At 35.2% G+C, this 25,314-nt stretch overlaps 1 protein-coding gene across 25 annotated transcripts in view; it reads right to left on the minus strand.

The window, feature by feature from the left end:
* add1 (adducin 1 (alpha)) overlaps positions 1-25,314 on the minus strand; it is a 78,444-nt gene that overhangs the window by 12,741 nt on the left and 40,389 nt on the right. For 5 of the 25 annotated variants that reach the window (XM_068215877.2, XM_021468845.3, XM_021468841.3 and 2 more), the window contains exons 10-15: positions 23,091-23,438; positions 13,700-13,795; positions 12,319-12,408; positions 12,218-12,235; positions 8,713-8,796; positions 2,664-2,826 (exon numbers count right to left, since the gene is read on the minus strand). In XM_068215877.2, the coding sequence (XP_068071978.1) occupies positions 2,664-2,826; positions 8,713-8,796; positions 12,218-12,235; positions 12,319-12,408; positions 13,700-13,795; positions 23,091-23,438 (799 nt within the window). 25 annotated transcript variants of the gene reach the window in all.

The following is a 25,314-nucleotide window of genomic DNA, read 5'->3' on the forward strand; positions in this document are numbered from 1 at the left end:
CAAAAATAAAAAAAGCTTGGAGGTCAAAATTATTAGCCCTCTGATGTTAATAGTCAATAGTGTAACCCTTTTGCTTGATAACAGCCATCAGTCGTTTATTGTAGCTCTCAACAAGTTTCAAGCATGTCTCCTGAGGAGTGTTAGCCCATTCTTCCTTAGCAAATCTCTCCAGCTCTTCCAGATTTGTTGGTCTTCTGGCATGAACTCTAGACTTCAGTGTCCCCCACAGATTTTCTATTGGATTCAAGTCTGGGCTTTGTGCAGGCCAGTCAAGGACTTTCACTTTGTTCTGTTGAAGGTAGTTCTTTACCAGAAGTGAGGTATGCTTTGGGTCATTATCATGCTGGAATACAAAACGTCGACCCAAACCAAGTTTTGTTGCAGACTGTTTGAGGTTATTTTTCAAAATCTTCGGGTAGTCTTCCTTTTTCATGTTTCCTTCAACCCTGATCAGATTCCCAGTTTCACATGCACTGAAACATCCCCATAGCTTTATACTCCCACCGCCATGTTTCACTGTGGGAACGCTGTTCTTTAGATTAAATGCATCTCCCTTCTTCCTCCAAACATAGGCAACATCTCTATGGCCAAAGAGCTCTAGTTTTGTCTCATCTGACCAAAGGATACGTTTCCAGTATTCATTATTTTTCTCTAGATTGCCCCTGGCAAACTTCAGTCTAGCTTGGAGGTGTCTCTTTTTTAAAAGAGGAGTCTTTCTTGGTCGACAACCTTTCAGTTCACTCCTGTGCAGGGCTCTAGTGACCGTCTTTGCTGAGACATTAATTCCAGACTTGGCTAAGTCATTCACTAGTGTCTTGGCAGTTGTTCTTGGGTCTTTAGAAACCTCTCTTACTAATTTTCTTTCCAAAGTTTTGGAAATCTTTCGCTTTCCACCTCTGCCAGTCATGTTCTCCACAGTGTGGATCTCATTAAACTTCTTAATAATATTTCTCACGGCACTTCTTGACACTTGAAAACGCTTTGATAAACATGTATATCCTTCTCGTTCTTTGTGAGCCTCAACAATTCTTTTTCTCAAATCTAAACTTATTTCTTTTGTCTTTGTCATGATGACAGAATGCATTATCGTACTATTTGTTTTTCAAGACACCAGTTTTAAGCTTTAAGTGCAATTTAAAGGCTTAATTAGGTTAATTACCTTAACTAGGCAAGTTAGTGTAATTAGGCAAGTCATTGGACAACAGTAGTTTTTTCCTGGAGCCAATCAAACAAATAATTACTTAAGAGGGCTAATAATATTGACCTTAGCAGTTTTTACTTAAAAAAATATATAAATAATTATTTCACCCAAAATAAAAGAAAAAAAACCTTTTCCAGAAGAAAAATACAAAAGGAAATGCCGTGAAAACAATTTTCTTGCTCTGTTCAACAGCACTTGTGAAATATTTGTAAAAGAATACAAATTTCATAGGAGGGCTAATAATTTTGACTTCAACTGTATATATATATATATATATACAGTATATATAAAGACAGACAGATGTCAGACTCTTAACTCACTTTTATCATCATTTGCATGAAAGTGCAATTATTTACAGAGTAATAACAAGTATTTTAATATGACGTTTTTAAAACTAGGATGATGGTTCAATATGAATAGAACAGATCCAAGAACTGTCCATCCCAGTCAAAACAGTCGAAGTTTAGCGGGTCTCATGCTGTCTTTAGCCAAAATATCTTGACAAACCACACATAAAGGTCGTGGTTCCTCAGCTGGTCCTGTCCACGTAAATCCTAAACTCAAATACTGATCATCATATCGTCGTCTTTTGGGTTTAAGCCCTGAACTTGAAGGCTTTGAATCGGGGGGTCTCAGAAACCGATTCATTGTATTAGCAGGCATATACCAGTATTGGCGGGCTTGCCAAACAGAAGCAAATTCACAGCTATGGCCTTCTGGGTAAAAAAGGTTTTCTAATTTTTGACGTATTATTTTTTTAGCTTTGTTTAATTTAAAAGTTTAAATATAATAAAAAATACATATAATAATTAAACTTAATAATTATATTTTTATTATATAACATTTTTTCCCGCGCCTCCCCTGACATGCTCTGGCGCCCCCCAGGGGAGGCGCGCCTCACACTTTGAAAACCCCTGCTGTATATTAAAAGCCTTTTTAATGATGGCATCTTAAAGACGCCTGTCATAAGGAGAATGAAGTCACATGGATTGCTCAGGTGCGAGTTTCTCACAGACTTCAACATAGTATACAAATCTTGATGCTTCAGTGGACCTCGTCTGTCAAATCTGAGCTTTAGTTTGTGTTTTCAATTGGATTCAAGTCAGGTGATTGGTTGGGCCATTCCACAGCTTGATTTTCTTTCTCTGAAAGGATTTAAAAGTTTCCTTGGCTGTGTTTTGGATCATTGTCTTGCTGAAATGTCCACCCTGGTTTCATCTTCATCCTCCTGCTAATGTAGATGTTGGACTGAAGCAGCTGATATTCATTTACATTGAGGAAGGGCAGAGGCTTGCTGAAAAACTACTAAGAGATTTCAGCTGCTGTCTGGGGTTTCATGCCTTTCTACACCTCCATTTCTTCATGTGTTCAATACTTTTTCCCTGTGTCATTTCATTTTAGGCATCCAAATCAGTTTCTGCATGGAAAAACAGAAAGATGCTGCTCTGAGATCAGTTCTTACCTTCGTCTTCTCCTCCTTTCTGCTTGAGCTCCACCTCTTTGCGGTACTCCTCCAGCTCCTGGTCCGTCAGCTTGTTAAAGGGGTTTGGTCCAGTTTTACTGACGATCACACGCGGTTGATACTCTTTCTCAATGATGGCTTTGGATGCGGTCACAAGCTCCCCCTGTTGGACAAAACAACACCACATTTAAAAGGACGGTTCACCCACATAAAGGTATCATCATTTACTCGCCCTTTACTTATTTCAAACCTTTATGAATTTCTTTCTTCTGTTAAACACTAAAATATACAAAAAAATGTTGAAAACCGGTAACCATTGATCTCCATATTGGTTTTCTTACTATGGGAGTCAATGGTTACCGGTTTTCAGCTTTCTTCAAATATATTCTTTTGTGTTTAAGAGGTGAAAGAAACACAAAGGTTTGGATCCACTTGAAAGAGTAAATAGTGAGTAATTTCTCCACTTTGGGTGAACTATCCCTTTAAGTGCTTATTTTAATGCACTTCATCTGTACGCATCTATAGATGTCTATTACAATCATATCTTGAAAACCGGTAACCATTGATCTCCATATTGGTTTTCTTACTATGGGAGTCACTGGTTACCAGTTTTCAGCTTTCTTCAAATATATTCTTTTGTGTTTAGGAGGAGAAAGAAACACAAAGGTTTGGATCCACTTGAAAGAGTAAATAGTGAGTAATTTCTCCACTTTGGGTGAACTATCCCTTTAAGTGCTTATCTTTATCTGTACGCATCTAAAGATGTCTATTACAATCATATCTTGAAGACATTTTTCTCCACTTCTGTACAATATACACACACATTTAAGCATATTGTTTTATTCATATTTACATTCCGAAACATTTTACTGAGAGATTCACACATTTATAATGGACCAGATTTCATGCAACATATTATTTCCCACAGTGAACATCTACCGTCTATCTGGCTGTTGATCGTATTTTTCTGATTTCTAAAATGACAAAGAGAAATTGGTTCAAATCTAGCTCAAATACGTCCATGGTCTACAACAAAACAAAACGAGTATTTAAAGACAATTCATTCAGATATATAATCTGTAAAAAAAATGGCAATTAGTGCATGCACAAGGCTCAGCATAAATGAGAAGACCCCATTTTCAAAATGAATATTTATATCCATTTCTCAGTGCATATAGATCATAACTTGGTGCATTTTGGTGCTTTCTTCAAACTACTTTCTTTGTGTTAAAGAAAAGAAACAATCATTTGAGGGAGAGTAAATGGTAAGTAAATTTGTAAACTATACACTTAAAAAGCATCTCTTTAAAGCGCTGACTTTCTACAAGCCTAAAACAAAACATGAAGGTTAGTAAAATGGTTCCCATTTTATACAAAATGTCAAATACCCTGACTTATCGCTGATTTTCACTGACTAAGACCTGAATGTCCATGACCTATCTACCTTATTTTTCCACTCAAGAGTGAGAGGGACAATTTTAAAATAAATGGAATTGCAAAATGAAATACTAAAATAGATTAAAAATTTAAATAGTAAATTAAAACTATTTTTAAACATATTAATCAAATGACAATTTATAAGCATAATCTTTGAACTTGAGTAAAAAGAGAGAGAGAGAGAGAGAAAGAGAGAGAGAGAGAGAGAGAGAGAGAGAGAGAAAATATAGTTAAAAAAAAGTGGAAAATGACATGTTTGTTAGTCTTGCTGCAGTTTGGGAGAAATAAATAGTGTTTTAATGCATGTAAAAAAATTAATAACTTTACAATTAATGTTAGTTTTTATATATGTTTGTATATGACCTCTATCATATTATCTAATTATAGAAAATCTAAATCTTTAAAAATCAGTATAGAGAGGTCACAAACAAAATCTGAATCAGCCAATAAGTTTGGAATCTGTGCATCTCTATTCTTCTCGATAAGTTTATATTCTTATCTCTATGAGTGCTAATAAACAGTTAATATCTTAAGAATAGGTGGGTAATAACCAGTATTAAATGTATTTAATTATTTAAGCAAGAAAGTTTAACCAGTATTTCTTTGGTGTGCAAGAGAAATAAAGAAACTCAAGCAGGTTTGGAAGAGGAGGACAATTGTCCCTTATGCGTGAACTGTCCCTTTAAATAACGCAAATAAAAGTAGCACACATTACAGTTAAACAGCTCCACCATTACCATCATCCCATAACCGTTTAATAACATTGATGCTGTTTTATTAATGCATTTATCTTGTATTCACCTTTTATTATGTCAACAAGTCAAAACTCAAAATACCATCATAAACATTAAGATGCAAGCAGAAAGTGAAAGTACACATACACAACTGTTGTGCAGTTAATAAAACAATGTTCACACAAATTGTAAAACAGCTCATTTACAAGGTTTTACACATTGAATAAAATAGATTTTCAGTTTCCTCACTGCTCTTTTCTTTAACGACAAATGAATCCATTTGATAGATGCTTACTAGTACGTTTGTTAAAATGCATGTCTATTAGGGATGGGAAGATTAACCGATATGTATCGATACGCGGTCATGCCTAGAGTGCATCGGTAGAGCAGCAGAGAATGAAAGAAATTTTGGAAGCAAATCGAGATGCATCGTTTTTTGCGAGATGCATCGATTTTTCCAAGATACAACGTATATTTTTAATATAGAATGTATTTTTTATTTATTAACAAGTGTTGTCAATCTGTTTTTGGCGCATAATTTAATCGACCTACATAAAGTATGCATTAGCAACGGACTTGCGGATGTGTACACTTACACTACAACTCAGTGTATCAGGTGTGCGGATGAAGCTAGTGGAGCGCCCTCAGAAAGCGCGAGAAGCAAAACGAACATTTTATTCCCCACTGAGTTTTAAATCTAAAGTATGGCAACATTATGGATTCTGCAAAAAGGATGGACGACATGACAGGACAGATGCAATTTGCAAAATGTGCCGCGCATCTGTAAAATACGCGGGCAGTACGACTAATCTGAAATCTCACTTGAAGCAGCGCCACGGTGTTGTTGTGAAAGCATCTTCCAGTGTTTCTGCATCCCCGGCTTTCGCACTGCTTCAACTGTAGCTACCAGCTCCAAAAGTGGTGAGAAAAGCATTGCAAGTTTTCTCCATGCGCAACAGTTCTGCTCGCTCTACGCCAATAACGAATGCTATTGCATTGTTCATCTGCAAAGATATTCAGCCTAGTGTCACGGAGAACGAAGGTTTTAAACACCTCCTCCTGTTAATTTTTATTTATTTATATGTTTATTAGCCTGTTGTTTACAGTGACAGTGACGTTTCAAAGCAGCATAACACTGCTAGTTCACCACCTTAAGTTTTGAATATTCAGTGGCAAAATATATCTTTGTAAAACTTGTTTTCATAGTTGAAAAGTTAAATCACAATTCTTGTTGTGCAATGGTAAACCTTTATGTTGAAAGAGTGCAAATGTATATATTTTAATATATATTGCACTTATACATTCTGTTTATCTTGAAAATACTTAAATAATATGTGATATAGGTTCTAAAATGGCCCTCTACTGTAAACTGACACTCTGGCTCTGAGAGAAAAGCCAGTTTGTAAAAAAAGTCTTGGTTTTACTTGGTTAATAAATAATCAAACTCATTCAATGGCACAGCATCCTTTCCTACATCATCTCATAAACTTGATCTAATAAGTTAGTGCTGAATTATCGCATTGTATCGTGATATGGGTGTGAATCGTATCGTGTTGCATCGCAATGTCACAAATGTATCGCTAATATATCGGATCGTAGTCTTTGTATCGAGATGCGTATCGGATCGGCATTATAGCTTAGATGCCCAACCCTAATGTCTATAAATTGTAAAATGACCAAGGTGCTATACAATACATCTAATCTAAACAAAAATGGCAATATACATATTTATATCTGCTGCATTTATATAACCTATTAATGATTGTATAAATAAATGTTAGTGGTTTGCATTAATGTAATAAGTCATGCCTATTAGTAACAACTACCAGTTCCAATGAGCGCTTTTTCAGGATTTTGCAAATATAATGGTTTTTGAGATTAAATAAACAGATTTATTATTTTTTTTGACAGCAAAACATGAATTTAAGCAAATAATGGCTAATAAAAAGTTGAGGAGAGCAGTCACAATTACCATACACACTACCTGACAATAGTCTCGTTGCTTGTCCAAGTTTTAGGAATAACAAATAATAAGTTGACTTCTAGTTGATCATTTGGTATCAGAAGTGTCTTATATGAAAGTTAAAGGCCTCTAGATTTTGCTTATTTGAGCACAATAAAATCTGATCATGTCTTGATGTTGACTGATTTGATGAGGACAGTAAGCTCTGACTCTGCTCAGACTAAAGTGTCATCACTGAACAGAAATAATGTCCAGTATAGAATATAAAGTCCTGCTGCAGTGGAGACAGAATGAATATTGTGTCTGACTCCATCATGAGCTTGGAGGACTGCATCCATACATCTCTGACATGACTCAAATCACTGATTAATAAAGTCATCTGGAAAGAAGAAGAAAGCGTTCTTGCAGGATCCCAGAGCTCATCAAGAGTCTTTGTGTTCATCTTTAACGCCTCCTGCATCTTACCCCAGACATGCTCAATGTTCATGTCTGGTGACTGGGCTGGCCAATCCTGGAGAACCTTGACGGTCTTTGCTTTCAGGAGCTTTGATGTGGAGGCTGAAGTATGAGGAGCGCTATCCTGCTGGAGAATTGTCTCTCTCCTGTGGTTTGTAATGTAATGGGCAGCACAAATGTCATGATACCTCAGGCTGTTGATGTTGATCATCCACTCTGCAGATCTCTCGCACGCCCCCATACTGAATGTAACCCTAAACCATAAGTTTTCCTTCACCAAACTTGACTGATTTCTATGAGAATCTTGGTCCATGCTGGTTCCAGTAGGTCTTCTGCAGTATTGGTTATGATTGGGATGCAGATCAACAGATGATTCAGCAGAGAAATCCACCTACTGCCACTTTAAATGATCAACTAGAAGTCAAGTTATTATTTGTTGCTCTTACAACTGGGATCCACCACAAAACTTTAGTCAGGAATTATATATTTATATATATATATATATATATATATATATATATATATATATATATATATATATATATATATATATATATATATATACATATATACATATATACATATATACATATATATATATATATATACATATATATATATATATACATATATATATATATACATATATATATATATATACATATATATATATATATACATATACATATATATATATATATATATACATATATATATATACACAGTTGAAGTCAGAATTATTAGCCCCCTTCGATTTTTTTTCTTCTTTTTTAAATATTTTCCAAATGGTGTTCAACAGAGCAAGGTCATTTTTACAGTATGTCTGATAATATTTTTTCTTCTGGAGAAAGTCTGATTTGTTTTATTTCAGCTAGGATAAAAGCAGCTTTTAATTTTTATGAACCATTTTAGGTACAAAATTATAAGCCTCTTTAAGCTATATTTTTTCTTGATAGTCTACAAAACAAACCACTGTTATACAATAACCTGCCCAATTCCCCTAACCTGCCTAGTTAACTTAATTAACCTAGTTAAGCCTTTAAATGTCACTTTAAGCTGTATAGAAGTGTCTTAAAAATATCATTTAAAATATTATTTACAGTCATCACGGCAAAGATAAAATAAATCAGTTGTTAGAAATGAGTTATTAAAATTATTATGTTTAGAAATGTGTTGAAAAAATCTTACCTCCCTTAAACAGAAATTGGGGAAAAAATAAACAAGCGGTCTAATAATTTAACGGGGCTAATAATTCTGACTTCAACTGTATATATATATATATATACACACACACACACACAATAACAGCAAACTTTTAGACTAACCACTGAAGATTCATGTTTTTTTTGGGGTTTTTTTAGCAAAAGACCTGGATGTCATTTTTTAATTCTGCATATGATACTAGAGTACTGAAACTGTGTGTGGTTTGATGTTTTTCAGACGTTTCAGTATTATGTACCTTTCGAATAGACCTAGAAGGACTAAACCCTCCTGAAGGGTCAATGCCATCAATAGAGTCCGTACAGTCAGAGAGAGGAGCGTCCTGAAACAGTAGAGCTGGTGAGCAGTGCACAAGTCCAGCACAAATACACACACATGCTCACACACACTCACACACGCTCACACACGCTCACACAAAATTAGGGCAAATAAATTAGCCTTCAACGGATTATATTTTACGCACACACACACAGATGCTCCAGACATGCAAGAAGCATTTCCTAAAGAAGCGTATGGTCAGGCTGGAGCGAGACGGTGATCATGGCTCAGAGTCATGCACTGCAACACCAGAAACCAAACATATGTGTGTGTTCATCAAACCACACACACACAGACTCATAGTGCTGATGCTCCAGGTCAACTACAGGAGCAAACGGAGAAATAATCGCACATGTAAAATGTACAATATTAAATTCCAGAACGTTCAGGTTTGGATTTGTGTTGCTGGGATTGGGTGGATTGGATGAATGATCTGATGGTTAGTGGCAAAAGCACACACACACACTCTTTTCAAGCATTTTTAGTGCCTCATTTAAGCTTTCCAGAAGTACAAATGCCTCCTCTAAAATGAAATGGATTTGTTGTATAATTAAAGCATCCTTTAAAACAGATCTAGCAAAAGCTCAGATGTTATTTAGCAATGCTACGTCATCTTGCAAAAACCAGCAGTTCTGAATTCAATGCAAAAATGGTGAATTTTAAAGTGCAGGTCTAAATAAAGAAAGTCTAAAATGAAAGAGAAAAAATAACCACGTATTCTGCAGATATAGCAATAGACTTCTGGGTTTTTAATGCACGAGATGCCTGACTTAATGCATTTATGTGAAATAAAATAGAATAAAATCTTCATTTCATATAAATGCATTTAGTCATGCATCTCATGCATTAAAAAATGATTACTTTCTAAGTATTATTACTTGAAGTGTAATTATTACTATTATTAGTAGGCTTTAACTTGAGGTGTGTATTAATGACTACTTTTTAAGTGTCAATGTAGACTAATTTAATTTAATATTGTAATAGTATGCTTATTAGTTAATATATAAGAATTGTATAATTCTATTATTAATTTGTGCACCTATATTTATATTTTATACTTACGCATGTGTATTTTAAGTTTGTTAGATATGAATGAAAATGTATGTATCTGTCTGACTATCTATCTATTTATCTTTTAGTATTCTATCAATCTATTCGTATCGTATCTACCATATCCATCACTGCATCATATCTTATATCCTACCGTATCATAACAATGATATCGCATTGTATCGTATCTATCGAATCTATTGTGTCGCACTGCATCTATCATATGGTATTGTTTTGCATCTGTCATATCGTATTGTATCGTATCTATCGCCTCATATTGTATCACCTCTATATTATCATATCCTAGCATATTTAATATATTACATCTACTGTATCATATTGTATCGTATCTATCGTACCATAGATATGATATGGTAGATATGCTAGGATATGATACAATACATAAAATATGATAGATACGATACAATTTAACAAAATGCCATACAATAGATATGCTAAGACATCGCATTGTATCATACCAGTTGTGTCGTATTGTATCGCATCTATCATATCGTATTCATCTTATCATATCCTAGCATATCTACCATATCATATTTATGCTATTACATTGTATCGTACCTAACGTAATGCATCTATTGTGTCGTATTTTACCGCATCAATCATATCTTATCATTTGCTAGCATATCTACCATATCATATCAATGGTCTTGCATTGTATTGTATCTATCGTATCATATCCATCGTGTTGTATTGTATCATATCTATCGCTTCATACTGTATCGATACAATATGACATGATAGATACTATACAATACGATATGGTAGATGTGCTTGGATATCGCATTGTATCATATCTATCGTGACATATTGTACCGTGTTGTATCGTGTCGCATTGTATCGCATCTATTGTGTCCTTTTTTATCGCATTGTATCGTATCGTATCATATCTATCGTGTCATATTTTATTGCATTGTATCGTATCTATCGCATCTCATTGTATCGCATTGTATCGTACCTATAGTGTCGTATTGTATTACATTGTATCGTATCTATCGCGTCGTATTGTAGCGTATCTATCGCGTCGTATTGTATCGCATTGTATCGTATCTATCGTGTCGTATTGTATCGCATTGTATCGTATCTATCGTGTTGTAGTTTATCGCATTGTATCGTATCTGTTGTGTCGAATTGTATAGCATTTATCGTGTCATATTGTAAAGCATTGTATCGCATCTATTGTGTCGTATTGTATCGCATTGTATCATATCTATCGTGTCGTATTGTATCGCATTGTATCGTATCTATCGTGTTGTATTGTATCGCATTGTATCGTATCTATCGTGTCGTAGTTTATTGCATTGTATCATATGAATCGTGTCGTATTGTATCGCATTGTATTGTATCTATCGTGTCGCAGTTCATCGCATTGTATCGTATCTATCGTGTTGAATTGTATCACATTGTATAGCATTAATCGTGTCATATTGTAAAGCATTGTATCGCATCTATTGTGTTGTATTGTATCGCATTGTATCATATCTATTGTGTTGTATTGCATTGCATTTTATTGTATTTATCGTGTCATATTGTAAAGCATTGTATCGCATCTATTGTGTCGTATTGTATCGCATTGTATCATATCTATCGTGTCGTATTGTATCGCATTGTATCGTATCTATCGTGTTGTATTGTATCGCATTGTATCGTATCTATCGTGTCGTAGTTTATTGCATTGTATCATATGAATCGTGTCGTATTGTATCGCATTGTATTGTATCTATCGTGTCGTAGTTCATCGCATTGTATCGTATCTATCGTGTTGAATTGTATCACATTGTATAGCATTAATCGTGTCATATTGTAAAGCATTGTATCGCATCTATTGTGTTGTATTGTATCGCATTGTATCATATCTATTGTGTTGTATTGCATTGCATTTTATTGTATTTATCGTGTCATATTGTATCACATTGTATCGCATCTATCACGTCTTGTTGCATCTACCGTATCATATCCTAGAATATCTATCACAATGTATCAAACTTGTATCGATTGTATTGATAGTATCCATCTATCTTTTTTCTTTGAATGTTTAAAAATATACAGGTAAAAATTGTCCAGGAGAATGATTCTAAATTCGTGTTGTTGTAAAATACAAAAAATACACAACATAAGCTAAACTATCAAAAGAAAATTTCTAAATTAAATTAAGCAATTAAAGCACAGCTATTGTTAATATTATTGCACATGTTAGAGTACTTTCTTTTACAACAGCATCATCCATAGTTTCTGTTACAGTCAATGAACCAAAACAAACCAAACAAAAAAGGGGCAAACATGGCACTGCAAACCAATCAAAACAAAAGAAAATAAACATAGCTTTAGCACGCTTATTGCTGCTGTGGTTTACTTACGTGCCATATAGTCACTCTCTGGGGTCAAAAGACACAATTGCACAGTTAAACGCTGAAATAATGTCAAGAAGAGAGTTTGTGGGATTTAATTAGTGACTCACCTGGACAAATGAACGGTCAACAACAGCACCTGTGAGCACCTGAGACTGCGGACCTGCCGTCTTTTTATCCTGCAGATTCTGCTCACGGATCTGAGAAAAGGCAGATTCACTGTTAGCAAGAGAATATGACAACAGCAATATAGTAAGTTAGTTTAAAAGCCTTATTAATCTCCTTGGGGCAATTCATTCTGCAGGGTTCAAACACATTTCTATGTGTGACTACTAAAATTCCAAGATTTTCCATGATGTTCCAAAACTTTCAAGCAAATATTCATTACCTAATGTTTCATTTAATGTCTAAATACATGTAATAACTACAGTAATTCAAATTTATAAAAAAACATCAAAGAATATGTGACAATACACACTTCCTGGCCACTGTATTAGGTACACCTTACTAGTACAGGGTTGGACCCCTTTTGCCTTCAGAACTGCCTTAATCCTTCATGGCGTAGATTCAACAAGGTACTTGAAATATTCCTCAGAGATTTTGCTCTATATTGACATGATAGCATCACACAGTTGCTGCAGATTTGTCAGCTACACAGCCATGGTGCCAATCTCCCGGTCCACCACATCCCAAAGATGCTCCATAGGATTGCCATGCTTTGGAGGCCATTTGAGTACAGTGAACTGATTGTCATGTTTAAGAAAGCAGTCTGAGATGATTCACGCTTTATGACAGGGATGGACATGATCAGCAGCAATACTCAGGTAGGCTGTGGCGTTGATGCTCAATTGGTACTAATGAGCCCAAAGTGTGGCAAGAAAATCTCCCCCACACCATTACACCACCACCACCAGCCTGAACCGTTGATACAAGGAAGGATGGATCCATGCTTTCATGTTGTTGATGATAAACTCTGACCCGAGCATCTGAATGTGTCAGCAGAAATGGAGACTCATCAGAGCAGCAACGTTTCTCCAATCTTCTATTGTTCAGTTTTGGTGAGTCTGTGTGAATTGTAGCCTCAGTTTCCTGTTCTTAGCTGACAGGAGCGGCACCCGGTGTGCTCTTCTGCTGCTGTAGCCCATCCGCCTCAAGGTTTGACGTCTTGTGCGACCGTGTCCACATGTCTAAATGCACTGAGTTGCTGCCATGTGATTGGCTGATTACAAATTTGCATTAATAAGCAGTTGGAAAGGTGTACCTAATAAAGCGGCCGGTGAGTGTATGTAGTACTATATATCAACTATATTTGTTTTGAAATAATGTCCGGTGTAATGTAATGCATTGATTAACTCAAAGCAAATAAGGAACATTTAGTTTCTTTTTAAAGAAGTAATGTGAGATTGCAATGCATTATTTAAGCGTAACTTTCCCCAGAACTGTTTAAAAAAGTATTTTATTTAATTGACAGGAAAAATAAAGAGTTCAGACCTTGTTGCGCATCTCTTGGACTTCTTTCGGGTTGGTGTTCAGTGGGACAAACTGATTGGCCACAGCAGCCTGTCGCAGACTTTCCTCCTTAGTCCACTGAAATTATCAAAGCAAAGGCATTCAAATAAACCGAAACATAAAACAAAAAATAGAAACTTAAATACAAACTTAATCTTTTTTTAAAGAAAGAAAGGAGGAAGTCATGCCTCTCAAACATTACAAAATAAATCGGAAAATAAATAATTGTCATTTCTAATGGTCCACTAAGCAATGAACCAATGATGATGCTCAACTTGCTTTGAGGAAATTGTTTAGCTTTGCGCATCATAACAATGCAGAGGAATTAATAACTTGAAACTAAATTCTAAATAAAAATTCATTGCACAAAAACTATGAATTAGCCAAAAATGCATTTCAACAAATTTTAACATTTAAAATTATATAAATACAAATAAAATCAAATCAAAACTAAACTTTCTATAAAAATATAATATTTAAAATAAAATAAAAATACATTAATAAAAGATCAAATAAACAATAAATATAATATAAAAAAACTTTTAAAATCATTAAAATATTATTTAAAATTAAATGAAGAAAAAAATGAAGAAAATATATATAAAAATAATACAAAACACAAATCAAAGCCAAATTTCTTTTAAAAATTAAACATAATATTTACAATAAATAAAATGTTATATATATATATATATATATATATATATATATATATATATATATATATATATATATATATATATATATATATATATATATATATATATATATAATATAAAATCAAATCACCAAACTTCTTATACATTTTTTTTCAAATATAGTATTTAAAACTAAATAAAAAAATATGATAAAGTAAAACAAATATAATAAAAAATCTAATTAAAAACAAACTTCTAATGAAAATTATTTAAAAATAATATTTAAATTAATAAATAAAAATAAATAAATAAAACAAAAACTGATCATAATACAATACAAAATTAAATTAAATAAAAACCAAACTTCCTAAAGATATTTAATATGTAATATTTACAATTAAATAAATATATAAAACAAAAACAATTACAAAATTAAAATAAATAAAATAAAAAATATATAATACAAAATAAAATCAAAACCAAACTTCTTTTAAAATAATTTAAAAAATATATTAAAAATTAAATAAAAAAATAGTGATAAAATAAAAATAAATATAATATCAAACGAAACTTCTAATAAACTTTTTTATATATAATATTTAAAATTAAATAAAAAAAATCAAAAACATAAAATAAAAAATATATAATACAAAATAAAATCAAAACCAAACTTCTTCTAAAATAATTAAAATATAATATTTACAATTAAATAAATAAAAAATTATAATAAAATAAAAAATAAATAATATTATTCAAAACCAAACTTCTTATTAAAAATAATTAAAATATAATAGTTACAATTAAATAAACAAATAAAATAGAAAATAAACAAATCATAACAATACGTAATAAATAAATTAAACAACTTACAACCTGCATTTGTTGAGTCACAACAATAAATTAAGACTATGAAATCAAAACTATAAATGCCTCTCCTGAACGTAATTAAGCATCAGCACACTCATCATCATTGATACTGCCGCTGGACGTAGAGTAAGGACAGAAAAAGCTAAAGAAAAGAAAGAAAAGAGCACAGACAGAGAAAAACAGAGGATTAAAGAGGATGACAGACCACGAGGAGGCAGGTGTGAGGTGGAGTGGAGAGGCAGAAGCTGCTTCTGTGTTTAGCAGTGAGTGAACAGCCAGAAAACACCTTCAGCTAGTCACACACACACACACACACACACACACACACACACACACACACACACACACACACACACACACTCTCACTCACTCACTCACTCACTCACTCACTCACTCACTCACTCACTCACTCACTCACTCACTCACTCACTCACTCACTCACTCACTCACTCACTCACTCACTCACTCACTCACTCACTCACTCACTCACTCACTCACTCACTCACTCACTCACTCACTCACTCACTCACTCACTCACTCACTCACTCACTCACTCACTCACTCACTCACATAGACACAAACAATCTCTCTCGAACACACACAAACAGATTTACTCTCTCACACACACTATCTCTCTTTCTTATGCACACAAAAACAAACACACATGGTCTCACACAAACAATACACTTACAGTGGCTACGGAGAACATTGAGACCCCCTTAAATGTTTTTACTCTGTTATATTGCAGCCATTTGCTCAACTCATTTAAGCTCATTTATTTCCTTAATGTACACACAGCACCCCATATTGACAAAAAAAACTGAGAAATGTTGCAGATTTATTAAAGAAGAAAAACTGAAATATCACATGGTGCTTCATTTGAGTCCAGCTGTGTTTGATTATAGGAAAGCCACACACCTGTCTATATAAGACCTTACAGCTCACAATGCATGTCTGAGCAAATGAGAATCAGGAGGAACTGCCTGAATTGTGGCAAGGCAGAGATCTGGCCAAGCTAACAGAAACCCTTCTGCTGCACTGAAGATTCCGAAGAGCACTTAAATGGATGACGTTTGGGACGACCAGAACTAGTGGTGGGCAAAGCGAGGCTTCATGAAACACTAAAACAGTCGAATCAAAGGATTCAAAGCGTTTTGAAACCCGTCTCTACAGTGACACCTAGTGGTCATTTATGTATTGCTCTGGAACAGCTTCAGCAAAGAAACAGTTACGCAAATTGAGGAATTATACACAACGCTGTAGAGCTGAAGTTACAAGTGATTTAGTGGAGCAGTGAAAGTTCCAGACTAGCATGTAGAGATAATGGGTTCGAATGCAGGACATAACATACAACTAAACAGAGATTTATTTTTAAATGCTCTGTTCTTATAATGCACTTCATTTTAACATTGGTCTGACATCCGAATGAACACTTTGTGAATAAATAAGTCTTGTTTGTGGTCATTAAATTTAACATTATTAAAACGCATAAATCATTATTGCAAAGTTTGTGCACAAATCGGGATTCAAACTCTGGACTTTTGAAGCACAATTACTCTGTGCACACACTCAGTCCCCACTAGGCTACATGAGAAAGAGTTTTTTTTCAGCACAGTGGAGATTTCTTTATGTTGTTTTAGTCATTTGGGATGCAGTGACTCACAGTCAAATATTTCGCCAAACAGATCCGCCACTTTTGACGCTCATAAACAATTGTAAAGTCCTTGTGCTGCAGGACTTAGGAGGTTTGCTGAAGGTGCAGCGAGGGGTTTGCATCTTTAATAATCTACGACAGTTTGCCCTCATTGAACAGTAAGATTGATTAATAAATCCATATCAAACAGTCCCTTAGTCACGTCTTCAGTTTCAGGCTCAGGCACTCGCACTCACACTACAAGCTTACCATGCCTGAGCTTAAGTGAACCACGCTCTGGCACACCTCCTCCAACCAGGCCAGGACCGGCCAACTGAACCATACCAGAGCCCGATTTAGAGCACTCACACTTCTCAAACGATCCGGGAAATGGGCCTGGGCTCGGTTCGGATAGCATAGTGCGAGTACGCCTTTAGTCACGTGGCCTGGGCATTTCGAATCACCTTAGTCACATGACCTAGGTGTTTCAAATCCCCTTAGTCATGTGACCCGGGTGTTTCGAATCACTTTAGTCACATGACCTGTGTGTTTCGGATCATGCTTTGGTGCAGTGTTTCAAAACATTTGCCCTTCAGTATCTCGAAACGGTGTCAAAAATGTTAGTTTCACGTCAGCCATCCCTAACCAGAACCCTTCCTATAACTAGCTGTCCGGCTAAACGGAGCAATCGGGGGAGAAGAGTCTTGGTGAGAGAGGTGAAGAAGAACCCAAAGATCACTGTGGCTGAGCTCCAGAGATGCATTTGGGAGAAAGTTGTAGAAAGTCAACCATCACGCAGCCCTCCACCAGTCAGGGCTTTGTGACAGAGTGGCCAGACGGAAGCCTCTCCTCAGTGGAGTTTGCTAAAAAAATTAAAAATAAAAAAAACACCCGAAGGACTCCAAGATGGTGAGAAATAAGATTCTCTCGTTTCATGAGAGCAAGAACCTTTTGGCCTTATTTCTAAGTGGTATGTGTGGAAAAAAGAAGGCACTGATCACCTGTCCAATACAGTCCCAACAGTGAAGCATGGTGGTGGCAGCATCATGCTGTGGTGATGTTTTTCAGCTGCAGTTACAGAATGACTGGTTTTAATTGAAGAAAGATGAGAACAGCCAAGTACAGGGATATCCTGGACAAAACCTTCTCCAGAGTGCTCAGGACATCAGACTGGGCCAAAGGTTTACCTTTCAACAATACAATGACCCTAAGCACACAGCTAAAGTACCCAATGGAGCATCTCTGCAGAGACCGAAAAATGGCTGTCCACCAATGTTTACCAGCAGGGCTTGGCATTAACTTTTTTTTGATCACCAGCTACTGTGGCTAGTAGTTTTCCAACGTTACTAGCCACACTTTTATTGTTGAGAAAATATATTTATGTGCGTACATTTGACTTGGGCATGCTAAAATCACTTGATTTAGATGTTGTGTTATTTCCATATGCCTCCTCCTCCATTTAATTTTGTGTTGTGTGACCTTGCTCAATGAGCACGAGCAAATGGGCTGTGGCTTTTTAGTTTCACGTTGGAATTAGTTTTTATTTTACATGAATTTACAGGGCTCTATATTAAGGATTTACAGATATTGTCTTTGGCCACACCAAACTAATTATTTCCTTGCCACAAAATTTAAATCATGTGTCCAAACAAGCAAATATAGCTGTATATATATATATACACACTTTTTATTAAACAAAACTTTCTTATAAAAAAAAAAAAATGATAAGACATTTTTAAAAAATGATTGTCATGTATCGAAAAGGCGCAATAGTTTGTCCAGGCTAAAGGCTCCATATCACCAGTTAACTATACATAAACGGGGAATTAATCTCATTTCCAGGCACGGTTGCTTCACGCAAGGATACGGGAGTTTTTTACCACTCTCACGAGCATCTCATCAGCTGTGCGTGCAACAATGAAGCCCTCGTCAGTGAGTGAGGGGAGCCTGTTTCACCAATTTACCTGATCATCTTCTCAATCGGAATTAACCTGCTTTCTTTCCTCGCATGAACAGTTTTTAGTCGCGCTGATCGCATTTGCACGCACATTGACAACTGCACTGGCAATTTAAACAAAATTTCTACCGGCCAAAGTGGCTAGTGGGAGTGTCTGTCTAACCCGCCACAACTGAAAGCATTTGGCAGGTTGGCTGGTGTAAATGTCAAGCCCTGTTTACCATTCAACCTGACAGAACTGGAAAGAATCTGCAAAGAGGAATGGCAGAGGATCCCCAAATCCAGGTGTGAAAAACTTAATGTATTAGATCAAAATACTGCGCAAATGGTCTAAATACTTGGGACCATGTGATTTTTCTGGTTTTCTTTTTTAATAAATCTGCAAAAACGTCAACAATTCTGTGTTTCTCTGTCAATGTGGACTGCTGTGTGTACATTAATGAGGGAAAAAGTAACTTAAATGATTTTGGAAAATGGCTGCAATATAACAAAGAGTAGAAAATTTAAGGGGGTCTGTATGCTTTTTGTACACACTCTCTTTCTCACACATGCACAAAACACAATCTTTCTCACACACTCTGTGATGGACTAAATTACACCCAACTTTTGCTAAACCCTACAAGATCAACTTCAACTTGTGAAGTTTCAACGTTAATCGTTCAGAGATCAACAATAAAAGCTCTGATTTATGGAATTAATGGATTTTTAGGTTTCAAATAAGGATGAAGAGCGACTACTTAATACTTCTGAAGCAGAAAATAGTTAGCGTTTGGCCTGTATAGCATGAGTAGCCAATGAGTTACTTGTTTTAATCGGAATGAGATCAATGCTTTGAGCGGTAGTCATGAGGAAAGGGGTTTCCGTATGGGAGAAACGCACATGGGATGAACACGTAAAAATGAAATACTCACTGATCACGCTTAGAGCCTCAAAACACAACACGCTCTCCCCCAACTAGAGACAATCGTTCGGAGAGTTAACAACCACTCATGAACCAATGCTTTTTGTGTGTTTGTTTGGTTTTTTTGGGGTGATTTTGAAAGTTAAGTCAACTCATGCTTGGGAAGAGTTTGGGAGGAAAGTAAACCCAGTGTAGAAAAGGGAGAGAAAGTAAACTTAAAAGTAGAAAAGAGAAATTAAAAAGCCAACACAAATGTTTTGAAGCGGTTTAAGGAAACGTGGAGTCACCAAACGGCAAGCCACGACTCCAGGGATACAAGCAGACGAGACTATTCTGCCATAAATAAAACTTGACTTAATCTGATTTTATAATTAAATTGGAAGTAACTTCGTTTGCGGTCCCTAAATCCAGCTGAAAGTGAAAAAACTGACAAATAAATCATATCCGACCTTAAAATTTTTGTATTTACATATTTGTAATTTTTTGTAATAGATCTAAAATATTCAGAGAATCTGAAACTAAATCAATCATTAACAATCAAACAAATTTAAACCCACTTAGAGAAAATAAAAATACTCTAATTGATGACACTATTCTGTTTTCAACCAACCAGAAAGGATTTAGATTTTGCAAACTTGATATTTATCTAATGCTGACTCATCTTAATTGTAATATTAAATTGGAAGCACCTTCATTTGCCACTCCTTCATCCAGCTGAAAGAGCAAAAACTGAAATATTAGACAAACTTGATCTTAAAAATTAGATATATACATATTTGTAATGCACCTAGAATATTCAGAGAATGAGAAACTAAATCAATCATTAATAATTCAACAAATTAAAACCCACATGAAGAAAAAAAAAGGACACTAACTCATGAAACCACTTAGTTTTCAACCAACGACAAGGATTTAGATTTTTGTAAACTTGCTATTCGCGTAATGGTAATGCTGACTTAATTTGATTATATTATTAAATTAAAAGCAACTTAATTTGCAGCAACTACATCCGGCTGAAAGTGAAAAAACTGAAGAACAATCATATCTGACCTTAAAAATGAGATACTTACATATTCGTAATTTTTTTGTAATACATCTAGAATATTCTGAGAATCTGAAACTAAATATATCATTAATAATCAAACAAATTAAAACTCAAGTAGAGAAAACATACACAAAATTTAAAAAAACTAAGTGTCCTAATACATGTTTAATGTTCCCTATGCAAAGAATATTAATATTATTTCTGTTCTGTGTAATATTATGTTCCCTATAATTAATTTTTTATGAAATAACAATTTTAGTAAGATTCAGTCTACAGCTTTCAAACTCTTCTCACTTCAGAGAAACTTTTACCCTAAGATCACTTTCTCCTTAAACGAAGATTTAAAAAGCTCACACTATAATACGATAAGTCCTCTAAAGTGTTTCCGTTGTCTTAACGGCAGCATCTAAGTGCATAATAAGCACATTAGCCACACAAACAGCTGTCTTCAAAGCTTCTCTGAGGCTAAACGCTATGAACAAATCGTTCACAAGAAGTATCGACTTCATTACGGTGCAAAATAAAGCAATAAACAAAACAAACAACGGAAACGGGAGGTAAAACCAGTAGCAGCAGAAAGGATTAGCCACACCCACTTTGCACACATGCCACACACCCCTGGTCCCCCACAATGCATCCGTTCAGTCATGCAACACAGCATGCAGTGAGCAGCCGGAGAGAACCCTGACATCCCGCAGACCAATCGAAAGAGGAGAAGAAAAGAGCTCTTCACTGTGAAAACACACAGACTTCATCAGAGGAAGCAATGGAGAAAGATCCTTTCTCAGATCAGACGGTTATGGGAAACAGGTTAGTAAAGAAGTTAAGCAAGTGCAATCAAACTCTGGCTTGGAACAATTAATTAAACCAAGTGTGAACCTTTTTTTTTCTTTTTTTGTGAGAAAAATAAGTATTGAACACATTGTCATGTTTTTCCTGGCAATAATACCTCTAAAGGAGCTGTTGACATGGAGTTGAACCAGTTTGAGAAAGTACTGAACTACCTAAAATGTATTTAATACTTTACATAAACGGCATTATTGGTGATGGCAGCTTAAAGACGCCTCTCATATGGAGAATGAAGTCTCATGCATTGCTCAGGTGTGAGTTTCTCACAGACTTCAACAGAGTGTGAAAATCTTGATGCTTCTGTGCGTCTCGTCTACCAAATCTGAGCTTTATTCTGTATTCTTTATTGGATTCGGATCAGGTGATTGGCTGGACAATTCTACAGCTTGATTTTCTTTCTCTGAAAGCATCTGAGAGTATCCTTGGCTGTGTTTTGGATCATTTTCTTGCTGAAATGTCCACCCTGGTTTATCTTCATCCTCTTGCTAACAGGGTATATGTCGAGCTAGTGCTGTTCTCATGCTGATACACTTCCGGTGACCTGTTATTGTGAACTTTTTTCCATTTTATACGATTCCTTATACAGCATCGATGTTGTAATGTCATTAAAATACATTCAGTTAAATAAACTATAGCATTCATTGTGTTGCTCAAGCGTAAAACGAGACAAAAAGCTGTTTACTCGCACGCGCCCGTCAGAATCGGCATGCTAACGCAGAAGCTCCATTGAATAGTGGGGTAAAATAAATCCTCATATTATAAAAATATGGCGGGAGAAATGTAATTTAATGCAGTGCTTCTTGTACAATCTGAGACCCACTTCAAATCGGATATCACTCAGCCAGTGGAGATCGCTGATTTTTAAAGAAAACAGACCTTAAACGCACCGGATTTTGCATTGCCATTCCATTCGCCGGAAGCGCTTAACCCAGGTTACTGACAAATTAAAAGTCCTATTAGCATGCTTCGGCATATACCCCATGTAGATGTTGGACTGAAGCAGCTGATGTTCATTTACACTGAGGAAGGGCAGAGGGTTGCTGAAGAACTACTGAGAGATTTCAGCTACTGTCTGGGCTTTCACTGTCAAACTACACCTTCCTTTCTTCAGGTATTCAATACTTTTTCCCTGCGTCATTTCGGTTTATTACACATAACTTCATTTGTAAACTAACTAGTTTTGTTTTCTTTGCATATAGAAAGTCAACAGCCCCTTTAGAAATGTTTTCTGAAAAAAAAAATGCTAACATGTTCAACACTTATTTCCCCCACTGTAAATAGATGTGTTTACAAAATAAAAACTGATTCCTAAATTTGATTTGATTTTGCGTTCAAACATTTCACAACAAAAATAAATAAATAAAAATCCCAAAACCACATGAACACGGGTGTTTTAGCCCAGGCGTCGGGGTGCTAACCAGCTGCCCGTTCTAGCTCTGTAGCAGTACGATTCTAAACTATGAACAATAAGGTTGGCACAGACCAAGCAGTTGGTAATACAGCTTGGCACGCAGACACCGGACGAGAGAGACTGCAGCAAGGGTTTGACGTGATCGTGTGTTATGTTCGTCCACACCTTAGTCTTCGCCTTGGGGCTACCGCTGCCATCCTGCCCATCCTCAGCCGATTCGTCGGGCCGTCCTGCAGCCAGCCAGCGGGTCTTGTCCCGCTGCTGCCGCTGAAAACTGTGCTTTAACGGGGAGCGAGCACCCGAGTCACTGTCCTCTGCGTACGAGTATCCCGTGGCTGACGGGGGAATCTCAACATCACTGTACTTTTTAGTTTTATCACGCAGCGCCGGGCAACGATACGGATAGCCAGTCCTGTAGCCCTGCAGAGAGAAACAGGTTGATAAAAAAAACAAAAAAAACAACAACAACAACAAAAAAACACAATGCAAAATATGTGTGTAACACCCTCTATGAAGTCTGCATCTACAATGCTTTATGTGGGTATTCTGAATGCATTATAATGCATGCATGATTTATTTCTTGCAGCATTGCAACATTGGTAATAAATATTCAATACATAATGCATGCAAGGTAAACAACTTTCAAATATTTGTATCATTCTATAATTATTCATTACGCTCCATTATAATACTTGCACTGTAAAAAAACCTTAATAAAGTGTCAAGACAACAAATCCTTTTACCTTATTTTTAGTTAAACAGGTTTTAACTAATTGTTTAAATTAATATTTCATGTCAGCTTGATTATTAGAAGTTGAGATGACTAGAAAGTTAGATTCTACTAAAAAGTCAGCAATAATTTTGAGTGTACCTATAAAGTGGTTTTATCATTTAATTTAAGATGCATTATAACACCAGATGAAGTCTGTATTTGTACTGCATTTTAATATTATTTCAACCCTCTGGGGTCTGAGGTGATTTTGGGGCCCCTAAGATGTTTTGACATGCCCTGACATTAGTGCTCATTTCAGTTCCTTATTATATGGTATTAGCCAACATGTATTTTTTTTTTGTATTCAGCACAAACTGTGTTGCAATAATATGTGAGAAATATAGTTGCATATGCTTATGTTTTTTTAGAAAAACAAAAACATTACGTATGGTTAATAGAATGAAAATGAATTTCAACTAAGGTCCAAAAAAACCACACTAAATTGGCCTGAACAAGACTTTTGAGAAACCAGTCTTGTAGGCTAGAATATTTACTACACATTTACAGTTTAAGTCAGAATTATTAGCCCCCCTGTTTATTTTTTTTAATGATGGTTTGTTTTTTAGACTCAGAAAAAATATAGCTTAAAGGGGCTAATAATTTTAACCTTAATTGTTTTTTAAAAAATTATAAACCTCTTTTATTCTAGCTGAAATAAAACAAATAAGACTTTCTCCAGAAGGAAAAATATTATTAGACACACTGTGAAAATGTATTTGCTCTGTTAAACATAATTTGGGAAATATTTAAAAAGAAAAAAAAATTTAAAGGGGGGGGGGCTAATAATTCTGACTTCAACTGTATGTAAAGACTATTCTGTTCTCTCATTCAAAAGAAACATTACAATGATTTACATTTTGTAAAGTCTGTTTTGGGTCAGCATACTGTATGCACTGGAGTGACAATGGTCATGAATAATTCACACTTAGAGAGACAAAAGACACTCCCCCACTGGCTAATGTTCACCCATCAAGAGCATTGTAAAGCAATGTGCAGCTGTCTTTGCGTCAATGTGTTTTGTAAAAGCACTCACTTTTGCTATGAAAAAAGTAGACACCTAACAGACTGATGTATTGCTCTTGTCTGTACGATCAAAACTGAAAGTGTAATTTACGGGGTTGCCAGCCCTAGAAGGTAAATGCATTGTGTGCAATAAGTGGGGAAATATAACCAATGTGTAAAATTTATCTCATTTTTTAATGAGTATTTTCTGGCTTATATGTTTTGTGTATCTATATTTTCACATTTATGATCCACAAAAGCGTTCATTACTTTTTTTTTAGGAATTTTTATAGTGCTTCTTTGCATCTTTCTGTTGTTTAATGTTTTGAATGACAATTCACTTTCATTTCATTTTCATCTTATAATTAATAATATCCCATAGCTTAATATCTTTTATTTATCCAAGTCTCTTATCTTGTTGACATTGTTTGCCTCAAAGTCTGCACAGTGTTGTGCTATACCTTATGAGCAGGATTTTATTTTTGTTATTTCTGCACAAAATTCTTGGGAAAATGATTTGAG

Source organism: Danio rerio, chromosome 21 (genome assembly GCF_049306965.1).
Source record: "Danio rerio strain Tuebingen ecotype United States chromosome 21, GRCz12tu, whole genome shotgun sequence".
In the NCBI taxonomy this organism is placed as follows: Eukaryota; Metazoa; Chordata; class Actinopteri; order Cypriniformes; family Danionidae; genus Danio; species Danio rerio.